At 41.7% G+C, this 21,389-nt stretch overlaps 2 protein-coding genes across 2 annotated transcripts; one reads left to right on the top strand and one right to left on the bottom strand.

Annotated features, from left to right (window-relative positions):
• Positions 1-4,083: 4,083 nt before the first annotated feature.
• On the bottom strand, positions 4,084-6,094 carry LOC133885869 (B-box zinc finger protein 22-like). Its single transcript, XM_062325633.1, has 3 exons — positions 5,567-6,094; positions 4,950-5,462; positions 4,084-4,741 (listed from the first exon to the last, which is right to left on the bottom strand). The coding sequence occupies exons 1-3, from the start codon at positions 5,771-5,773 to the stop codon at positions 4,472-4,474; spliced, it is 990 nt and encodes a 329-aa protein (XP_062181617.1). The 5' UTR covers positions 5,774-6,094; the 3' UTR covers positions 4,084-4,471.
• A 746-nt stretch (positions 6,095-6,840) lies between these two features.
• On the top strand, positions 6,841-12,884 carry LOC133884235 (uncharacterized). Its single transcript, XM_062323586.1, has 2 exons — positions 6,841-7,147; positions 12,512-12,884. The coding sequence occupies exons 1-2, from the start codon at positions 7,036-7,038 to the stop codon at positions 12,715-12,717; spliced, it is 318 nt and encodes a 105-aa protein (XP_062179570.1). The 5' UTR covers positions 6,841-7,035; the 3' UTR covers positions 12,718-12,884.
• Positions 12,885-21,389: the final 8,505 nt, after the last annotated feature.

The raw sequence follows: 21,389 nt of genomic DNA, 5'->3' as shown, positions 1-21,389 counted from the left end.
CACCGAAGCTGGGACTAACATGTTTGGCAAGGTTAGATCTGCACTTCTAGTCTTCTTCCTCCCCTCACAGCGACGACGTGAGCCTGGCATGGCATGGCATGGAGAAGATGGAGGAGGTCCTAGGCAGGGTTGGGGAATGAACAACAGGGAGGTAGCGTCGGGGGAGGAAGTGTGCCATCTAGAGGCGGTGGTGAGAAGCATGGGGTTGCTGACCTTGGTGGTGGCGGGGGAACATGAGAGGGGCAAAGCCAACAAAAACAAGAATTCATGACGACTAGAAGGGGATGTGCAATGATGGGGTTTGCGTTTGACCTAGCGATGTACTATAACATTCCCAAGAGAAGAGTTAGCTCGAGCCAGCCAGTTGGTTCAATCCAGCCAATCTTACTCGACTCTAAGGGTAAAACAGTCTTCTCACGTGAGATGAGATGATAAAAGAAAATAAAATTGAATTAAAATTGCATAATGGCAAGAAAATCTAAGAGGCAATTCTGGAAAACAATATTTGGAAAGGCAAAAATGTGAAACCTACTTTTTAGAGTGGTAAAAATCCAAATTTCTCAGGTGTGGCTCTGAGCCACATTGGGGCTGTGATCAGCCCCAATGTGGTGAGGTTAGAAGTGCAAAAATGAATATTGAATAGATAGTGAATGGAGTATGCGTATTAAATAGAAAATAATACAGTATGGATTTTTTTTTTCCGAACGAATACAATGTAAATTATGAAGTACTACATGATCCTATGTTATTAAGCCCATCATTAAAGTTAATAATAAATTTTTAGGACAATGAGCTGAAATATTTTGTATTTTAGTGTTTGAAAGATAGTAGGAAAATCCTATTGAAGTTAAATTAGTTATATTTTCAAAATTATTGTGTCTGGGACCAAGCCACGTAAATCATAGTAGATTAATTCATATAAACTATGAACCAGGATAAAAATTATCAAAAGAGTACACTCTTAGGCGATACGGAGTAATATATAAGATGGAGAGTATGAATTTGAAAACATATCTCGGCAAGTTTATACTACACTCAAGAAAAATACTAGAATTTTCCTTGGGACTTTTGCTTTAAGGATGTGAAGACAAAAAAATCTTTCACAGTAAAGCGCGGGGTTAATACTAGTATATATATAAGACGCAACTCTAAAGCAGTACAATCAACTTGTAAAAACAAGGAAATAAATTGTAAGTATATTTAGAATATATTTGTAAATGCAATTTAAAGACTTTTAATGTCATGGAAAAAATATGTAGCATCACACCATGTCGTATCAAATGTTTGGTGCAATCTGGTACCATCTTATAGTTTGTAATATTTCTTTTAGTTCTGATTATTAATCTCACTGTAAACTCCATTTGAGTCAAGGTTTCACTTCACTGTATACCCATAAATTATATAATTATCCTCGTTCTGGCTTAATCCAAAAATTAATTTACTAAATATGTTATAAACTATAAAATGTATCAAAACTATCTCTATTGTAAGTCGATTATTTTTCAATGCGTTATGGAACATATTTACCTTATTTCCCAAAGTCTTGTATTATGATGAAATTTAATATGGCACGTATTTTTAAGACTTAAAGAAAAAACTTAAAAATGCATATTTAATTTAGAATTTCCTCAACATCACAAGATTTTGTGCGAGAAATATCTAGAGTTTGATATTTCTGTAGAGTGTTCATTTAGAAAATATATTTATGCAAAAGATTGACTGAGATCTTGCTACGTCGCAATGTTGCTACCGACTAACCTATAATATAATTTTTGGGAAAACAATAATCTATCAAGATATACTTAGTTGATTGGTGCGCCTACGTCGTGCATATTTTTTTTATTGCACAGAGGATGATAAAAGAAGACTAAAAAATTAGATTCACCGGTTTTAGACATATCAATATTTACGAATTTATCAATATTTAATATATTTACTTAATTATAGGAAAAATAGTAGTACTTTCATGCATGCACATATTTCTAACATATAGACAAAAGTAATACGAACTTAACAAATTTTGTTACATATTTTTTGAATTTTAGATAATTTTCTTTGCATTTTAGATTATTTCAGTTGAATATAAATATAAATAATATTCCATTCAACATGTAGACGAAAGTAACACGAACCTAACAAAATCTATTTCATATTTTTAAAAGTTTTAGATAATTTCTCTACATTTTAGATTATTTCAGCCGATTTATCAATATAACTAATATTCCATTTGATATTTTTGCTGGAATTTATCGAAAATGAAAATTATATTTATATGTGTAAATATATGTAGAAGCATAGATATACGGATACATATACATATTTATATGCACATCTATACGTGTTAGTGTTGTCCAAGTGGGCCTTGCCTACTGGGCCGGCCCGAGGCACGGTACTGTAGGCACAGCCCAAGAACTTCCAGTGCGACGGACCGTGCCCGGGCCAGCACGAGCACGGCCCACCCCGCCCCACCCTTGCCACGGCCGGCCACGCCGCTACCGCCCTGCCCCGCCATCTCGCCCCAGCAGTTCGCCTTGGCTGCTCCCTATCCCGCCTGGCCACGCCATCTCTCAGTCGCTTCACCCCGGCCACACCGCCGCCCCGCCTCCACCCCGCACCGGACGGCCACGCCTCCACCCCCACCTCCGCCCCGCCCTAGATACCCCCGCCGCCCCTCCCTGCCTAGCCAACCCACCGTGCCGAAACCGTGCTCGGGCCGTGCTGTGGGCCGCGCCTCTAACACGCGGGTCGCGCCTCCAGCACGCGGGCCGGCATGGCACGACCTGGTTGCTTAGCTTGGTCTGTCGGGCCGTGCCTAGCCGGGCTCGTGCCGTGCCGGCCCAACAGGCCCATTTGGGCAGGTCTGATATGTGTACATCAGAGGATTCAATGCTACAATAGAGGCTATAGTAGCTATAGTACCTTAGCTCCTTGAAAAGCCTCTAAATCTTGACCAGTTAATATATAGTATATTTAGATTATTTTAGTAGATTTATCAATATAACTAATATTCCACTCGACATGTAGATGAAAGTAATACGAACAAAATTCATTTCATTTTTTAAGTTTTAGATATTTTTTTCTCTGCATTTTAGATTATAAAAAACGATTTATCAATATAACTAATATTCTCGACATTTTTACTGGAATTTATCGAGAATGAAAATTATATGTATATGTGTAAACGTATGTATAAGCATAGACATTAGGATACATATACGTATATATATACACATCTATATGTGTATATAAGAGGATTCGATGCTACAGTAGCTTAGCCCTTAGAGGTCACATGTGATAGATAGTTAGTTTAGCTCCCTGCAATAATTATTTGATTAAGGAACTGTGACAAAATATGACTTGAGTTGCAGAATGAACCATATTAGCAATGGGTTGAGAAGACTAAATTAAAGATACAAGTAAATATAGAAAAAATATTTTTATTGACTATGTACATCTATTATTATATAAGGCGGGAGAGGGTTATGTCCAAAGCAACGGAAACAACGCAAACAACAACAATCAAAGCCAACAGAAGCCTTAAAACATGCAACTCACATCTTCAGATCTCTGAAGCCACGAACCCACCAGCAAGACTAGTCGGATCGAAGACCAACACCTATTAAAAATCTACAGCACAAGAAATCCTTTACCTGACTAGATCTTCATCAGTAGATACATAGAAACTCACCTATTTCTTAGGGTTAGATCCATCTACACACCTCATTATATTATATGATCTTAGAATAATCAAAGCAAAATATGATGTAAGACTATTATCAAACTAGTAGGTCTAAACTTGTATAAATCTACATCTCTCTATGATATTTTTTGATGACCTACATAGGTACCCCTATTTCTATATTACATACTACAGATAATCGAGTAGAAATCCTTAATAAATATAACCATGAAAAACCATTTGGATGGTAGTGGAGGGATACGATTGGAACGGTTTTGAAATATGGAGAACGAAAGAATTTTGGTATTTGAGTTGAGAAACTAATTTTAAACCACGTGAAAAGTTAGGAGACGAAAAATAGACTTTTCCCCTTACTACTGGTTGTTCAAATTGGAGGCAGAAAATGGGCGGCTAAAATAAGATATTTATTAGAAACATTACTACAAGCTACAAACGACGCTTCAACCTGTCCCCTGATCAAGTTTTTGTTACACGGACACAACCTATCCCCTGATCAAGCTCTGACTATCTACCTATCAGTTAGTGCATCAGTCTTTTGCAGACTTCCAGCTCCATCCATCTCCTTCGTGCAAGTCCAAAAAATCTATCAGTTTCTAGCTCGTTCGATCGTTGAAGATCAGATGCACCAACCAAGCACACGTAATCTGAAGTGCCATTACTCTCATCGTTGAATTTCAGCTGCGCTCTCACTCTCACACACATACACGGCCACAGCTAGGCTCAGAAGCGCTAGCTGCGTATGTCGCATCATCTTCCTGCGTCTTCTCGTCGCTAGCATTTCCTCCGGCGCTTTGCGGCCGCGGCGGCCGGGTAGCACCGGAAGAAGCTGTCCGGGGAGCAGATGTCCGGCACGAACGCGGTGCTGTCCGAGGCACCCTGTTGCCATTGGAGGCCGGAGGCCGTCGGCAGGGAGGGGAGCTCCGGCACCGAACTATGGATCTCCGGCACCTGGCCGAAGAGCTCGTCGGCGTCCCGGTCCTCCGACGATGACTGGTAGTACGGGGAGCCCGCCGCGCTGCCCCCGAGTTTCCCGCTGTCTGCCTGCAGATTGCGATTGGCACATGTCATCAGAATGTCAGATCAATTACAAGACGACTAATCTTAATGAAGCAATAAAAATTGCATCTTTGCACGGTGGCCGCCGAACGATCGCTAAATTAATTGAGGCGTGAAACGCCAAAATAATCCGCGATTAAATTGCATTGAGGGGGAAATAAATGGCCAAAAAAAAGAAGAGCTTGGCGCTGACCTTAGAGGTACCGCTCTCGCCGAAGCCGAAGCCGAAGCCGAAGCCGCCGTTGAAGTCGCTGACGCCGCGAAAGAACTCGCCCAGGGGCCAATCCATCACCCCACCAGCCACGCGGCCCTGGCCGGTACTGATAGCCGGCGCCCGCGGGCTCCGCTTCGTCGTGGCGCTGCTCGCGGCCTCCGCTTGCCGGGGAGCAGGGGAGCTGAACTGCTCGTTCACTGCCGACCAGTCGAGGAGGCTCCCGGTGACGCCGGCGGCGTTCTGCTCGGTGGCCGCCCAGCTGAAGTCGCTATCGCCGTAGAGCGGGGCCGGGTCCCTCTTGGCCGGCGGGGGAGGGGACGGCTCCGGCTGCTCCGGTGAGCGGTCGTCGTCCTGCTCCTGGCCGACCTGGACTCCCGTGAGGAGGAAGCGGCGGTGCGCGGAGACGAAGGCGTTGGCGGTGTGCACGGCGACGTCGCAGCTCCGGCAGAGCAGCGCGCGGTCCTCGAGGCAGAAGAAGTAGGCGTCGCATTCCTGAACCGCCGCGGCGGCGAAGATCGACCGATCGATCAAGCCCAGGCTAAGAAACAACAACATTGGACGACGAACGAGTAAACCAAGAACGACCACGCACGCACCTGGCATATGTCGCACTTGGGCGGCGACACGGCGGCGTCACCGGTGGAAGCAGCGCCGGGGGCGAGGAGGGGCAGGCGCTGGTGCTTGCTAGCGAGGCGGTTGGCGGCGTGGACTTCGCGGTCGCAGCGCGCGCAGAGGGCGGCATCGTCGGCGCAGCAGAGAACGCTCGCCTCCGCCGCCTCGCACGCGCTGCACAGCACCTTCATGTACGACGCCGCCCGCACCACCAGCACGGTAAGCTAGCTTCTGCTCGCAGGAGCGCGCCAAGAAGGCGGGGGAGGAGCTAGCACGTGGACCGGGCTGGGAATCGAATGCCAATTCCAATGGCGCGTGCTGGTGGGCGAGGGATATGGATGGCGGCATGGGGGGCGGTGCAGTATTATGGAGGCGGGCGGCATGTGAGGGAATGCGAATGGAATGGATTCGTGGCGTGGGCACGGTGGAGGCGACGAAGGGGGCGACGTCGCCGGCTCCTGTTCGACGAGGCGTCGAGGCCTAATGGCCGCACAAATACAACCACCAACAGCAACGCCACTTTTGTTGATGCTTACCAATTACCAATTACCAAGGCGATAGACTGAGAAAAAAATCACAATAACACTGTTGTACGATCATGCTTAAACCGAAATTTTGATGGTTATGATGTTCTTTAAGAGCAAAATTGTTCAAAACCGTAGTGTTTCGTGGTCTCAAGTTGCAAAAAAAAAAAAAAAAAAAAACACGAGGTTTGTGGTTTTCAACACTTAATCACAATATTTTTAGTCATTGGGTTTCACAAAACCCAATCCTATCCGAGTTAATAACTCAGTCCTGACATCCAGATCAGAGCCCACACAGGTCTTGCTACCATGGAGAGAGGCCACGAGTGCTGTTCTTGTGGTGACTTCTTATCTCACCTCAACTCATCAGGATTCAGGAACATCCTCCCAGTTCCTCTGAATTAATAAATTGATGCAAAGCAGTTTAGCTCCACCAGAATCACTGCTCTGGTAAAACTTAGTCATGATTTTGTTTTGGAAAAAATAGTAATCCGAATTTGCCTTGAGAGCATGAGCATCGATCACTAGCTCGTAAGGCTTGCTTAGTTCACTCGGCCTAAAACCTATATTCTCTTGCTTGCGCCAAATCTCTTATTATCACGATGGTGTCTTTGCAAAGGTGGTGAAAAGACGCATTGGTGCCATTAGCTAAAACTAGGGGTGATCATCATGTGGTGTCAAAAAATAGTGATTTGGTCTAAAACTAGCTAAAACTAAATAAAAAGTAATTTGGCAGTCTGATCTGCCGAATCCTCAGCAGAGGGCGCCAAGAAATCCTTCTGGTGGCCAGCTTCGAGGACCTTTGCAGCATCATCAGCAGCAAAGGACCTTCTATCGTCCGCCTCCAGCACATATGCAGCATCAACAACCTTTGATGCGTCCGCAGCGGCAAGATCAGCAAGGGATGCAGGATTCTATTCAGGCTCATCATGTTCAGAGGCCACTTCCTCCTAGGCAGAAGCCTTCCCAATCGCAATCTGAAGCTGGGCGACAACAACAATCTCCAGAAGTTCAAGAGAAGCCCCCTGTTATTGATCCCAGGTATCGTGACCTAACTTGCTTCAATTGTGGAGAGCCGGGTCACTTTGTAGGAATTTGTAGCAAACCAAAGATCTGCTTTATCTGTGCTATCCCGGGCCACCACATGAATTCGTGCCCAAATTGGAAGAAAGCTCAACCATCAGCTACTTATTTAGGCAGTGCGGGTGTTGGGCTAGGTTTTTATCATGTAGATGTTCCTGATGCTGAGACTAACCAATGGCTCAATTTCAAGAATTGTGGTGTGGTGAAGGTAAAGAAAGGGGTGATATCTGTGATAGAATTGGAGAAGGAATTGGCTGCAATCTATTGCAAGGATTGGCCTTGGCAGATAAGAGAGTTAGATTCTGGAAAATTTCTAGTTCGGTTTCCCCCTCATAGGAAGGTAGCTGATATTAAAAACTACCCTTCTTTTAATCTGAGAAAGGAAGGTGTAGAGGTAGAGGTGCTTGAATGGTTTGGAGATTTAGAACCTTTTGAAGAGCTACAGGAAGCTTGGGTCCAGATTAGGGGTATTCCACCAAAATGGTGTGACTGGAAGGTTTTCGCCCAGATTGCCTCTAGTTTTGGTGTGATGATTGAAGTGGATTAGTCTACTTTGTTCAAGTCTTTCTATGAGGTGATCAGAATCAAGATTTCTTGTAAGGATCCATGTAAAATCCCTTTTGAAAGGCTCTATGAGATGGAAGGAAAATTATATTTGATATTCTTCTCAGTTGAGGGTCTCACCCAACGGATGACGGAAGGTTTTGCTCCTGATGATGAGGATGGACATGACAATGGAAATGATGACGAGGCAGATGATTTGGAGGATGATACAAATAGCAAAGATCATATGGAATCTGAGAGAACTAATCCACCAGCACATGGGAGTATCAAGACTCCAGAAATAAAGCAGAGTAACAAAGGCAATCAACATGGGAAAAAAGTTAATGTCAAAGGTGAAGGTTCTTGGCAGGTAGACCAAGTGGCTCAGTTGATTGCTGACATGGAGCAGTCAGGAGACATGAGAGGTCAGCTATGTGGAACAATTAAGGAAAAGGTGTACAAGACCCAGGATAAAAGGTTGGAGTTTTCCAAAAAAGATGGTAGTGTCTCTGGAATTAACAGTAATACAAATGAGGAGAACAAATTTAACTTCAGTGAGGAGCAGATAAAGCATTGGTTAGAATTTCAGCAAGGTGCTCAAGAAGAGCTAACTACAAAAGGTTGCTCCAGACTGTTGCAAGAAATAGAACTAGAAGAATCTGAGGGAGAATCTGAAGCTGATATGGAGCCTAATGGAGGGGTGACAGCAGAGACTGAGAGGGAGAAGGTTTGTCTGGGTAATAGGAGTTTGTTGCTTGAGATGGAGGTGGGTGCAGTAGAGCAAAATGAACCGGATGATAAATCTGTTCCAGATATGGGTCTGCAGACAAAGAAGACGGCCTGGGGCCCTGTACTGTGTGACAGAAAGTCCAAGAGGCGTCCTCAAGATGGGAAAACTGTTTTGTAAAGAGCACAAGAATACAAGAAACTCAAGAATCTGGAAATTGGATCTGACAAACAGACTGGTAATTCTTTTGCTGCCCTGGATAATGAGTTTTTAACTCAATTGGCTAGACAAGCTAACATATCTTTGGGTTTGGATACCCAAAATATGTTGAATAATATAGAAACAATGAAAAATAGTGAAGTAGATAGAGGGTTAGCTTTTGAAGCTGAAAACCCTGAGGTAACTCTACCTGAGAATTTAGATGTAGAGATGGTTAGGAAGGAGACCTCCCTTATTCAAGAAGGGAATCCTCATCTTGGCAAACCTTTAGTTACAAAGGTGGCTGAGGAGGATAATCAAACATGGTCTCAAGTGGTTAGGAAACATAGAGGTATAAATAAATTTGACAAAGTTTCCAATGATAGGAGGATTCTGAAATATTAGAGGCCTTAACAAGGCTGGTAGGCTTATATGTGTGGCTGACTTTATTAACAATAATAATTTGGACTTTGTTGGTCTCCAAGAAACAAAAAAAGATCATATTAGTGAGTCTTTTATGCACTCTGCTAATAGGAATTTTATATGGAACTACTTACCGGCTAAGGGCTCCTCAGGTGGTATTTTAGTAGGTTTTAGAGCTGGTAAGTTTGATGTTCTTAGCTGGCAATTGAAACATTTTTGTTTGATTGCTCATATAAAAAATGTGATTGATAATTTTGTTTGGAGATTAGTGGTAGTGTATGGTTCCCCTTATGAGGAAGGTAAACAGGAGTTCATTAATGAACTGCATGATGTTATGGGTTATTGGGATGGTCCAACTGTGATTGGAGGAGACTTTAACTTAGTTAGAGATCAGAGGGATAAAAACAATGGTGTTATCAATCCGCATTGGTCCTATCGTTATAATGATTGGATCAACAAATGGGATCTAGTGGAGATGAAAAACCCAACTAGATCTTTTACTTGGATAAATAACCAGATTCAGCCGATTATGGCTACCCTGGACAGAATTTTTGTCTCTACCAATTTTGAGAGTAAGTATCCTATGGCTAGTGTGAGATCTTTACCTAAGCCTTGTAGTGATCATGTTCCTTTAGCTTTAGACTTTGGTTTAAATTGTATGAGGAAACCTAAGCTTTTTCGTTTTGAGAAGTGGTGGTTAGAGAGGGAGGATTTCTCTAAGCTTGTTGAACAAGTCTGGAACACTCCTATGGATGTAATTGACCCTTTGGAGGTCTAGCAATCTAAAATTAGACTTCTTAGGAAAAAGGCTAAAGGTTGGGCCTTAAATATAGATGCGGAGATTAGGAAAAGGAAACATATTCTGATTGGGGAGTATGACTTCCTTGATATCCTCTCTGAACAGCAACAGTTAACTGATGCTGAGCATTTTAGAATGAAAGAAATTGCCTTAGAGCTAGATAATATTTGGAAGATAGAAGAGATAAAAGCTAGACAGAGAGCTAGGGAAAGAGACATTAAAGAAGGAGATAAAAATACTGCTTATTTTCAGGCAGTTGCTAATCAGAGAAAAAGAAAGAAAGCTATTATCATGTTAGAAGGTCCTGATGGTGTAGTCAATAATAATGTAGATATGTTGAATCTAGCTTTTGATTATTATAAAAACCTTTTTGGCTATGAAGAGAGGCTTCATCTGCACCTAGAGGATACTTTCTGGACTACGGATGAAAAAGTTTCTAATGGAGAGAATGATTTGTTAGAGGCCCCTTTCTCTGAGGAAGAGATTAGAGAGGCGGTTTTTGGGTCTTATGCTGATGGTGCTCCTGGCCCAGATGGTTTTCCTTTCCTGTTTTACCAAAAGTTCTGGAGTCTTATTAAACAAGACTTTTTGTCCCTGTTTAGATGTTTTGAGAAAGGTGAGCTCAATATAGCTAGACTTAACTATGTGATTCTTACCTTGGTCCCTAAAGAGGATGATGCTAAGGTTTTAAGAAAATTTAGACCGATCAGTTTAATTAACTGTAGTTTTAAGATTTTTACCAAAGCTATGAATAATAGGCTTGTCAAGATCTGTGATAGGTTGATCTCTTCTAATCAAAATGCTTTCATTAAAGGCAGATTCATTCTTGAGAGTGTAGTAGCGGCTCATGAAATTATTCATGATGTTATGACTAAGAAGGGAAAGGGCATTATTTTAAAGCTGGATTATGAGAAGGCTTATGATAGAGTCGATTGGAGTTTTTTTGGAGGAAATGCTCTCTTCCAGGGGTTTTGGTAAAAGGTGGATCAGGTGGGTTATGGCAACTGTTAAAGGTGGCTCTATTTGTGTGAGGATAAATGAGGAAAATAGTGGATACTTTAAACCTGGTAAAGGCCTTAGACAAGGAGACCCTTTATCTCCCTTGCTGTTTAATCTGGTAGTGGATGTCTTTACTAAAATACTCTCTAAGGCAGCAGGTTATGGTTCTATTCAAGGTCTAATGTCAAATATAAACCCTGGAGGAATTCTAAGCCTCCAGTATGCTGATGATACCCTTCTTTTTCTTGCTAATGATCTGAACAAGGCCACAAATTTTAAGTGGTTACTGTCCTGTTTTGAACAGCTCTCTGGAATGAGGATCAATTATTGTAAGAGTGACCTAATAGCTTTAGGCTTAGATGAGGGAAGAGCTAATCAGTTCGCTAGGATTTTCCGTTGCAAGATAGGTAAGTTCCCTTTTAAATATTTGGGTGTGCCTCTACATTATACCAACTTAAAGAGGGAGGATATCCAACCTATAGTAGACAAGGTTATTAAGAAAGTTTCGGGTTGGAGAGGTAGGCTTTTGTCCTATGGTGGAAGATTAACTCTGTTGAAAGCTTGTTTAGCTAGTATCCCTATTTACTTGATGTCGATTATAAAGTTCCCTAGATGGGCTGTTGAAGCCATTAACACCCAAATGTCTAATTTCTTCTGGAATGACCAGGAGAATATGCATAAGTATCACTTAGCTAGCTGGCAAATGATTGCTCAAAAGAAAGAGTTCGGTGGTTTAGGGATTCCTGATCTTAAGAACTTGAATATGTGCTTATTAGCCTCTTGGATTTCAAGATATCACTTAAGTGGTGAGGGAGTTTGGAGGAAGATTATTGACCAGAAGTACAATACTAAAGACCCCAATCTTTTTTGTTGTCCAACCATTGGGGCGTCTCCTTTTTGGAAAGGGGTCTTATGGGCTAGTAAGGCAGCCTTTTTAGGTTATGTTTGGAAAGTGGGTAATGGTAAATCTATTAGATTTTGGGAGGACATTTGGATAGGAACTTCTAACTTAGCTATTCAGTATTGGCAGTTATATGATATTGTGAATGAGAAGGGACATAGTATAGCTGAGGTTTGGGACGGTGTGAATCTAAAATTCACTTTCAGAAGGACTGTTTCTAATGCTGGTATGAGTATGTGGGAGGAGCTGATTAGTATTGCAGAGTCTATCGAGTTCACGGATGATTGTGACTCTATCATCTGGCAGTACAACTCGTCGGGTGTTTACTCGGTTCAGTCGTTATATGCTGTTATCAGTTTTAGAGGAGTGTGTCCTGTCTTTATTCCTTCTGTTTGGCAGTTAACTGTTCCTCCCAGAATTCACATCTTCCTGTGGTTGTTAGCTAATAATCGGTTGTTGACTAGAGATAACTTAGCTAAAAGAAGGAATGTGGAGGATTTAACCTGTCTTTTTTGCTCAGAAACAGAATCAGTTCACCACCTCTTCTTTGGCTGTTGTATTGCTAAGCTGGTTTGGCATTTCTTATCTGAGTTGTTTAATATTCAACTAGGAAATGATTATGAATCTATTGCCCGGTGGTGGGTAAGCAATAAGAAGCATAATGTAATGAATTCCTGCTGTGCAGCTGCTCTCTGGTGCATTTGGAAACTAAGAAATGCTCTTTGCTTTCAGGGACAAAGCTGGTTGGGAATGAAGCTGCTGATAGGCAAGTTGGCGAACTCTTTAAAAAATTGGAGGCTGCTGTTCAAGGAAACAGAGATGGCTCGTTTGGACGGCTGCGTGCGAGCTCTCGAGACATGGTACAGGGAACCGCCGAGTCTGGAATGGCAGGAATCCACCTCAAACCATGCGGTGCTCTTTCGGAGGGAGGTGAATAGCGGTGATGGGGGTAGTGTTCTAGCTTCATAGTTGTCCTATGCTGAGAACTTTGGTTTTTTGGTGTGAATGGCATGCACTTTGGCGGGCGCGCCTGGAATACGCGTAGGATCTGAATGTCTGAACTGAAGTCGTTTTCGTTTTATTCTTAATAAAACGGGGGAGACCTTTTCTCTAAAAAAAAATAAAAAGTAATTTGTAGCTAAAGTTTGAAACTCCATTTTACAATAGCTTTTAATATGAATACTCTAGTAAAACACCATTTTGAAGACCTAAACTGACATCTATTTAGAACAAAATCAAATTCTTAAAACGAAAACTATTTAAGAACGGATGTAGTATATCACATAACAGATATTATTTTTTCAAATAAATTCTTTTTTAAAAGAATGTGCATCTATCATCTATATCATCCTGTAATTATCAAGTTGAGTTGTGGCAAGAGATCATTGTTATATCCATTTGTCTTTTCGGAAAATATATATCTAGTTGCGACCTAGATTCCTAGTCGGTGCAATCATTCCAACAGAGTGGACCTGATCCAATGCACTTATGCACCCCCTCTCCAAGCTCGGAGGATGAAAGCGATTACACGATTCTGGCCAGCAGGGGCTGAATAAGTCCATTTGGACCGCTTGGCAACACCATGTATGGTCCTCTTTTAGCGGTACAAAATGCCCAGCTTCTCTCTCAATAATGCTTCATCTTTTACTCGATGATAAATCCAGGAGGAATTCGACTTCTGGAACTGATACGTAAGGTTCTCCAAAGATGACAAAATGGTACAATGGATTGATGAGATTGAAATCCGCCTACCATATAACGTCCAAAACGTCAGAATTTTGTTCAAAGTTTGAATTAAGTTCTAAATTTCTTACAGCAATAGCCCTCTGCTCCAAACACCCCCCAGAGTCGCAAGTTCATATCCGCGATCTCTGATATCCTAAACCTATGCTAGTGATAAGTAGGTAAGGGAGAGACGCGAGAGAAATGGATTATATTGCTAAGTTAGTAGTAAGAAAGACAAAAAGGGAAACACCTGGTGTTGTTTCCCAGTTAGTTTTGAAGAGAGTGACTGAGTGACCGACCACACGAGGGATCTCCGCAGTTGCGGCCACGGAACGGATCCACTGCTAGAATGAGAGGGCAGGCCAGCGCAAGCGTGGCCGCTTTGAACCTAAACACGCGCCGGATCGTTAGTGGCCAAGCGCTCTGTATGAACAGTGGACGTACTGCTGCTTAACAGCCAACAAATCCTGTTACCTGTGTCCCATTTAGTAGTGCTTGACAGAAACAACCACAGAGATGGATCTAACGATCATATTCAAACTCGAAACGACGATCCTGATCCTGAATTGGACACTTGAACTAGACACGGCTTCCTTGAATTGGGGCTAGAGTAATTATTGCCATAAACACTGAACTTTCTTGAATTTTCGGTACACAAGTGTTTGATGCACAACGCGTCCAACTCAATTTTCAGCAGAAAAACTAGCATCTTAATTAGAACGTCATATTTTTCTTTATATTGGCCGCGTTTAGTAATAGGAAGAACGGACATGAGATCCTTAACACGATGCTCATGCAATTGTGCTTGTGCGGCCACTAGCCGTTGTCTTTGGCCGTAACCCAGTCGGAAAAATGCGTCATAGCAGTCTTCTTTCCGGTAAATGGAGGAGAGAGGAGCACAAAGAATCGAGCCGTCGTCTCATGCAAGAGACCACTGGGAATAAAAATATAGGTGAAGTTTACTCAAGTTCAACTCATTAATAAGCTCCAAAGTTTAGGTGCATGCTCGAGCTTGGACCAGTCGATCTCAAGTAGCTAGCTTGTCGAGCTTGATTTTTTTTTCAGCCTTACTATGGATGGGTACAACTGTGAATCTAAATTCATCTTAAGATCGTTATAACTTGTCATTAGAATTGAACACCTACTCATTGCGGAAGCGTGAAGGTACCATGATCCTAATGAAGCCATTGGCGCTTGATGATGGCTTGAGGCAGAACAGCAAGAAGGTGTACTGGTTGGTGAAGAGCCGGTGCCGTGCAGCCTGTCGACGTAGGTCTCTTGTAGTTGATGTAGTGGTCGCCGGAGTTGAGCAAAGCTTGGTGCAGTCATGACGGCGGCAGTCTTCGCTTTGTTGCAGCGCACTGTGAGAATCGGATCGAGTATAGATATTAGGGTGAGCCTAAACCTCACAGGAACCTTAAACTCGTGAGGTGCCGGGCTCCCCTTTTTATCTGTACACCACGCAGGATGAGGCTCATGCCTCCCTAACGTCCCGGTGTTGGTTAGGATTCTCATGCCGAGATCAAATCCAACAAAAACACATCATGTCTTGATTAAATATTATATATTAGATAATATACCATGCATAAAGGGTATATCCTCAACGGTGTTTACATGTTTTGTATCCAGTGGCAGAGCTCGCGTAGATGCTTGCGTTATACAATAAATTGATTTCTTAAACCAATATCCCATATGTTTCTTGTCATGCTTGACAAAACCTTCCGATTGAACCACATAAATATTTTCTTTCAAGTCACCGTTAAGAAATACTGTTTTGACATCCTTCTTATACAACTCTAAATCATAATGAGCCTTTTGATATATGCCTTGTTTTGAACTTTTCGATGTTTCCCTTATAATCATATTTAGTTTTATAGATCCATTTACAATCTACTGTTTAGGCTTCGTCGGGAATTTCTATTATGTCCTATATATATAATTAGCGCTCATAGACTTTAATTTATCCTTTATAACATTAAATTATTCAAGTGAATGCTCACTCATCATAGCCTCTTTATATGAGTTTTGATCTTTTGCCTTCCCTATATCATTAACATATTTATTCATGTAAACAACACAATTATTCGAGATGGCACTACTCCTGTCACTATGTGATCTCCTGATTGGTTCATTAGGCACTACAGGACTAGGTATTGCAGGGAATTGTTGATGTTTATAGGTAGGTACGTCATTAGGAATTTTAGAAACCTCAATAGGGGGTGCACTAACATTATTTTCTATTATAGGTGCAACCACCTGGGGGCATAGGAACAAAATTCTCTTGGATAAGCGGTGATGGAATATAAATCCACTTCTTCTCAAGATCTATTTCTCTAGGTTCCAGCTCCTCATTCTCTAAAAACACAATGTGTCTTGTTTCTACAAATTTAGTGATCCTATTAAGACAGTAAAAATAAAACCCTTTAGATCTTTCGGGATACTTAATAAAGTAATAATTGACTGTTTTATGATCTAATTTTCTAATATATGGATTAAATACTTTAGCTTTAGCAGGACAGCCCCACATGTGTAAGTATTTTAATCTTAGTTTCCTCCTATTCATAATTCATAAGGTGTTTTGGAACTGATATACTAGGAATCCGATTTAGTATATGCACGGCTGTCTTTAGTGCTTCCATCCACCGTCCAACTGATAAAATGGATTAGCTAAGCATACTTTGTACCATGTCTATTAGTGTACGATTATGTCGCTCAGTTACCCCATTTTGCTTAGGTTTACCAGGTGTGGAGTATTGGGCTACTATGCTATTTTCCTAAAGGAATCCAGCAAAGGGGCTAGGAATTTGTCCATAAGGGGCATGTCTCGCATAATACTCTCCCCTCCATTCAATCTTACTACTTTAATCTTTAAGTTATGCTGATTTTATATTTTTACCTTTTATATCTTGAATTTATCGAGAGACTCAATCGACCCTCAATGCGGAAGATACAACCATAACGGAATAAATCATCAGTGAAGGTAATGAAAAAAATCAAAATCATCCACCGATGTCACAAGAAAATGATAATAAATGTCCGTATGAATTAATTCTAAAAGTCATGTGCTTCAAGTGGCTTACTTTTTAATTTGATTAATGTATTTTCCTTTAATACAATCTACACAGTGGTTAGAGCCAGATAAGTCTAAAGGGTAGAGAATCTATTTCTTAATGAAACGTTCTATTCTCCCCCTCGAAATGTGGCACAAATGACCATGCCACAATTTTGAAGAAGTATCATCATTCGCACTTCTCTTTCTCTTATTATTCACATCATAGACATTTACAGACACAGAGGGTTCACTCAGAGGAAGCATATAAAGTTTGTCTTGTCTGACAGCAAGACCAATAATATCTGATTTAAATTTAATAATGCACTCATTATTTCCAAAATTACATTCGAATCCATCATAATCTAACATAGAAATTGAAATAAGATTTCTCCTCATGGCAATAACATAAACTATATTATTGAGCTAAAGAGTGAAGTAGCTATCCAATACTAAGGAAAGTAATTTGATAGCTTCAACTTTAGCTTCCTTCACATTGGTGACTCCAAGAGTTTGCTCCTCCCTTCTTATGGTTCTCGCGGTAAGAAATTCATGTAATGAGTTGGTAACATGCACAGTGACACTTGAGTCAATCCACAAAAAATTAAGAGAAAAATCAGCATAAAGATATTCATCAATAAATATTATTATATTGTTACCCTTTCTTACGAGCTACTACAGGAAACCATCACAATCTCTCTGATGGTGCCCTAGCTTGTGGCAAAAATAGCATTCATCCCCATCTTATGCTCCATGAGGAGCAGGAGTAGAAGAAACAGGTGCCTTGGGCACCTTATGTCTTGATTTGTTAGACTTAGGGGAGAAATACAGTTTTTTCTTAGACTTATAACCCCCTTGAAATTTCCTCTTGCTAGGACTACTAACATGATGCACATAACTTTCTTTTCAGCCCTCAACCTCTCCTCCTCTTAGACATACATGTCAATCAAGTTGCTCATGGTCCACTTCTTCTCCTGAGTATTATAATTGATCTTAAATGGAGTAAACTCAGGAGGTAGAGAGATCATAATGAAATGGATAAAAAATTCCTTAGAAATATCTGTGTCCATGACCTTGAGCTTCTCAGCCATATCTGTTATCATCATTATGTGATTTCTGATGCTGCCAGACTTGTCATACTTAGTACTCAAGAGCCTCTGAATGAGTGCACTAGCATAAACCTTAGAGGAGTCTTTGAATTGCTCCTCCACAAACCCCAAGTACTTCTTAGTGTTATTGGACTCGGGGATTACTCCCCTTGTCCCAACTGAGATTGAGCTCTTCATGATCATTAAGGACATGCGGTTTGACCATTCCCACTTTTCGGCATTTGCCTCATAAATTTTCTTTTTCCCTCGTAATTTTTCTCACCAACAGTGGGAGGAGTGGGAGCGTCAATTCTAAGAGCATAGTCCAGGTCCAGAACGCCAAGGGCAACTTGAACTTTTTTCTTTCCAAGAGGGGAAGTTGCTTCCTGTAAGCTGCTCGATGCCGTCAATTGTGGTGGCAATGTTTGAAGCGTTAACAGCTAAATACAACATTGGGCCTAATTAGTAAATATCATAAAATAATGTTTGCACAAAATTAACCCTACATTGGCCTGATTAATAACATGCAAAAAACCAGTTCTAATCCGCATCACCGTTGGGTAGAAAACGGAAAAGAACTTAATAAAAAATATATAAATGGCACGTAATTACAATCAACTTTGGTCAGAAATGCAATTATGTGCCTACATAAAATTAACTATAAAATTCTCAAAACAAATCTTCCTGTTGGTTCCAATTTACCCAGAGAATTATTTTCAATTTTCTCATCATAAACATTATCATTATTTGGGCATTAAATCATCAAAAACGAAAAACCTTAAAATTCTGAGAAAAGAAAAAATACATAAACATTAAAACCAGCAGCCCAAAACTTCACTTGGCCTACTCTCTTCCTCGTGCACGAGTCGACCCAAAAAAAGTGGCTCAGCTTGCCAACCTCGCATCGGCTCGTAAGGACCAAGAAGGCCTAGACATCCCACCACTCCTAGCCCATTACATGTGAAGCCGGCCTGGCCACCTTCCGCATCGGCAAGCCGATGTGCACTCGTGATCTAGCCATCCGATCTTGATCACACGATGCTCCATCCATCTCGCTGTAACAAAATTGCATAGCCTGCCAGAACCTTAACCCTAGCTCACACTTTGCCCCCTTCCATTTCGAAAGCATCGGGAGAGAGAGAGAGAGAGAGAGAGAGAGAGAGAGAGAGAGAGAGAGAGAGAGAGAGAGAGAGAGAAAGAGAGGGAGCTGAGCGGAATGAGAGCGGCACCGTTGTTGATTCGTTCACCGACGCACGCATGCGCCTGAGGTTGTGCGAGGCTCCATCAAGCAGATCCATGGTGGCACCCATGAAGGCCAATCACGTGTGATGAAAAGAGAACATTAGCAGAGCTTTGACGCGCACACGTGAGCATTGATGACACCACGAAGATGTCAGGTGTGATAGATCTGCGCGCGATGATCAGATCGAGAAGGAGATGTAGCGTTGGAGAGGAAAGAGATGGTGACTCCAACGGCCTCAACGACATCAATTGGATCCATGGATGTAAGTAAACATCATCTTTTCTTTATTTAAGGTTCCGATCTGTAAGTTTATGAGGATTAGGGTTACAAGGTTTTGGTGATTTTGCCATGTAGGGTTTCAGATTGGGGCAAGAAAAGGGATTAGGGTTCTAGATGGGGAATCTCCTTAGATTTTTCATAAATTTCTTGATTTCCCCTTCTTCTGCTGCCCAATCCCCAATTGGTCAACCTGAGTTCAATTGGACCCAAAACTGAGCTAATTTGTCCCATCCTGAGCCAATTAACCTCAAACCGAGCAAGATAAACACATAAACAGACGCATATATGCGCAAACATGACTAAATTGTGATCAATGAGCTCTAATATAAGGCTAATTTTGGGCTAAAATTGACTAATTACATCTAAAACAAAAACATTAATACAAAATCAGTCTAATCTTTGAATAAAAAGTGCTAATTCATCAATAATCATGCACTAATCATCATCAATTTGTGCTAACTCATCTGACCCGAGGCTCAAACAAGCCTAATTTAATCTAATTGGGTTCAATCTAGGGCTATTAGGCTCCGATGCCAAATGTGAATCTAAATTCATTTAAGATAGCGATAACTAGCCCTTAGAATTGAACACCTGCTCATTGCGGTAGCATGAAGGATAACCTGATCCTAATGAAGTCATTGGCCCTTGATGATGGCTCTGGGCATAATAGCAAGAAGGTGTATGGGTTGGTAAAGAGTCGGTGCTATGCTGCCCGTCGACATAGGTTGCGTGTAGTTCATGTAGTGGTCACTGACATGGAGCTGAACTTGGTGTAGTCGCAACGGTGGCGGTCTGAACTCTGTTGTGGTGCACTGTCAAGATCGGATCGAGTAGAAATGTCAAGGTAAGCCCAAGCTTAACATTTATCTGTGTGCACCACGTGGAATAGGACCGCAACTAGTTAGTGGGTTGGCCCCGATCAGGACGTGAGATGGGATCCATGCCTCCCTAATGTTCTGGTGTTAGTTAGGATCCTCTGGCCGCGATCAACTTCAACAACAACCCATCATGTCTTGGTTAAATATGATATATTATGTTAGGGTTTTAGTGGAAGCATTACCAGGATCATCAAGCCAAGCACAAGATTAACACACAAGACATGATATTTTTAACAAGGTTCAGCCAAATTACCTACATCCTCGGGGCATGACTATGGGTGCTCCTACCCAACTGTTTCAGTCTTACCATTGGTTACAACGGTGGTAACTTCTATTTAAATGTCTGGAATTAGGAGTTCGACTACAACTCAAATCCTAGTCCCACCCAATTACAACTCAAGTCTATCTGTAATTTACTATGTACACATATTCGATACATATTCTAACAAACTCCACCTTGGTGAATATGCACGCCAACTTGAGTCCGCCATGTGTGAACCTCCGTGTACCTAGATTTGAGCAGTCTATCTCCGGTGCTCATCCTGAACAGCCCGACGAGGATGCCTCGCAGCCAGGAACGTATTCCGCAAAATTTGCAGCTCCCACCTCCATGACTTCACCTTTCAGCTTGTATTGATGACCTCCTGTCTTCTCACCTATCATCACAGTCTTGCCATCCTGCATCACATTCAAGGTTTTCTTATCTGACATCGCCAACCTTCTCCATGCAGAAATCCAAGCGATATTAGATTCTTCCTAAGTCTCAGCACATGCGGCACACCCTCAAGGAGCACTTCTTATCCATCATACATCTTTAGTTTGACATTGCCAACTCTCATAACACAATAACCCGTGTTATCTCCAAAGCGAGCAAGACCAAAATCACCTTTAGAGTATGAAGAGAACCACTCCTTGTTTGATGTTGCATGATATGAACCTACCGAATATAACAATCATGCTTCACAACAAGACTTTTCACTTGATAGCACGAGAAGATCACCATCGCTATCTGAGTCATCTTTCTTGGAAACCACAATATTTGCCACACCCTTCTTTAGTATGGACAATCTTTCCTCACATGTCCCCAATCCTTGCATTTATAGCAATGTGGCCCCTTCTTCTTCTTTTTCTTGTCAGTCTCCCTGTCTCGATCACCCTTGATGAAAAAAACATCTCCAGATGAACTCTCACCAGCATTGTGCCTCCTCCTTTGTTTATGAGCAAACAACGCCACAAGAATATCATCCACTTTGACTGCCTCTTTACCATACGTCAATGTTATGACCAAGTGCTCATAAGACCTTGGCAAGGAACACAGAAGAATAATTGCCTTGTCTTCATCATCTAT

The sequence above is a fragment of the Phragmites australis genome, chromosome 11 (assembly GCF_958298935.1).
Source record: "Phragmites australis chromosome 11, lpPhrAust1.1, whole genome shotgun sequence".
Classification (NCBI taxonomy): domain Eukaryota; kingdom Viridiplantae; phylum Streptophyta; class Magnoliopsida; order Poales; family Poaceae; genus Phragmites; species Phragmites australis.
The sequence above is the reverse complement of the archived record's forward strand: the minus strand, read 5'-3'. Positions and strand labels throughout refer to the sequence as shown.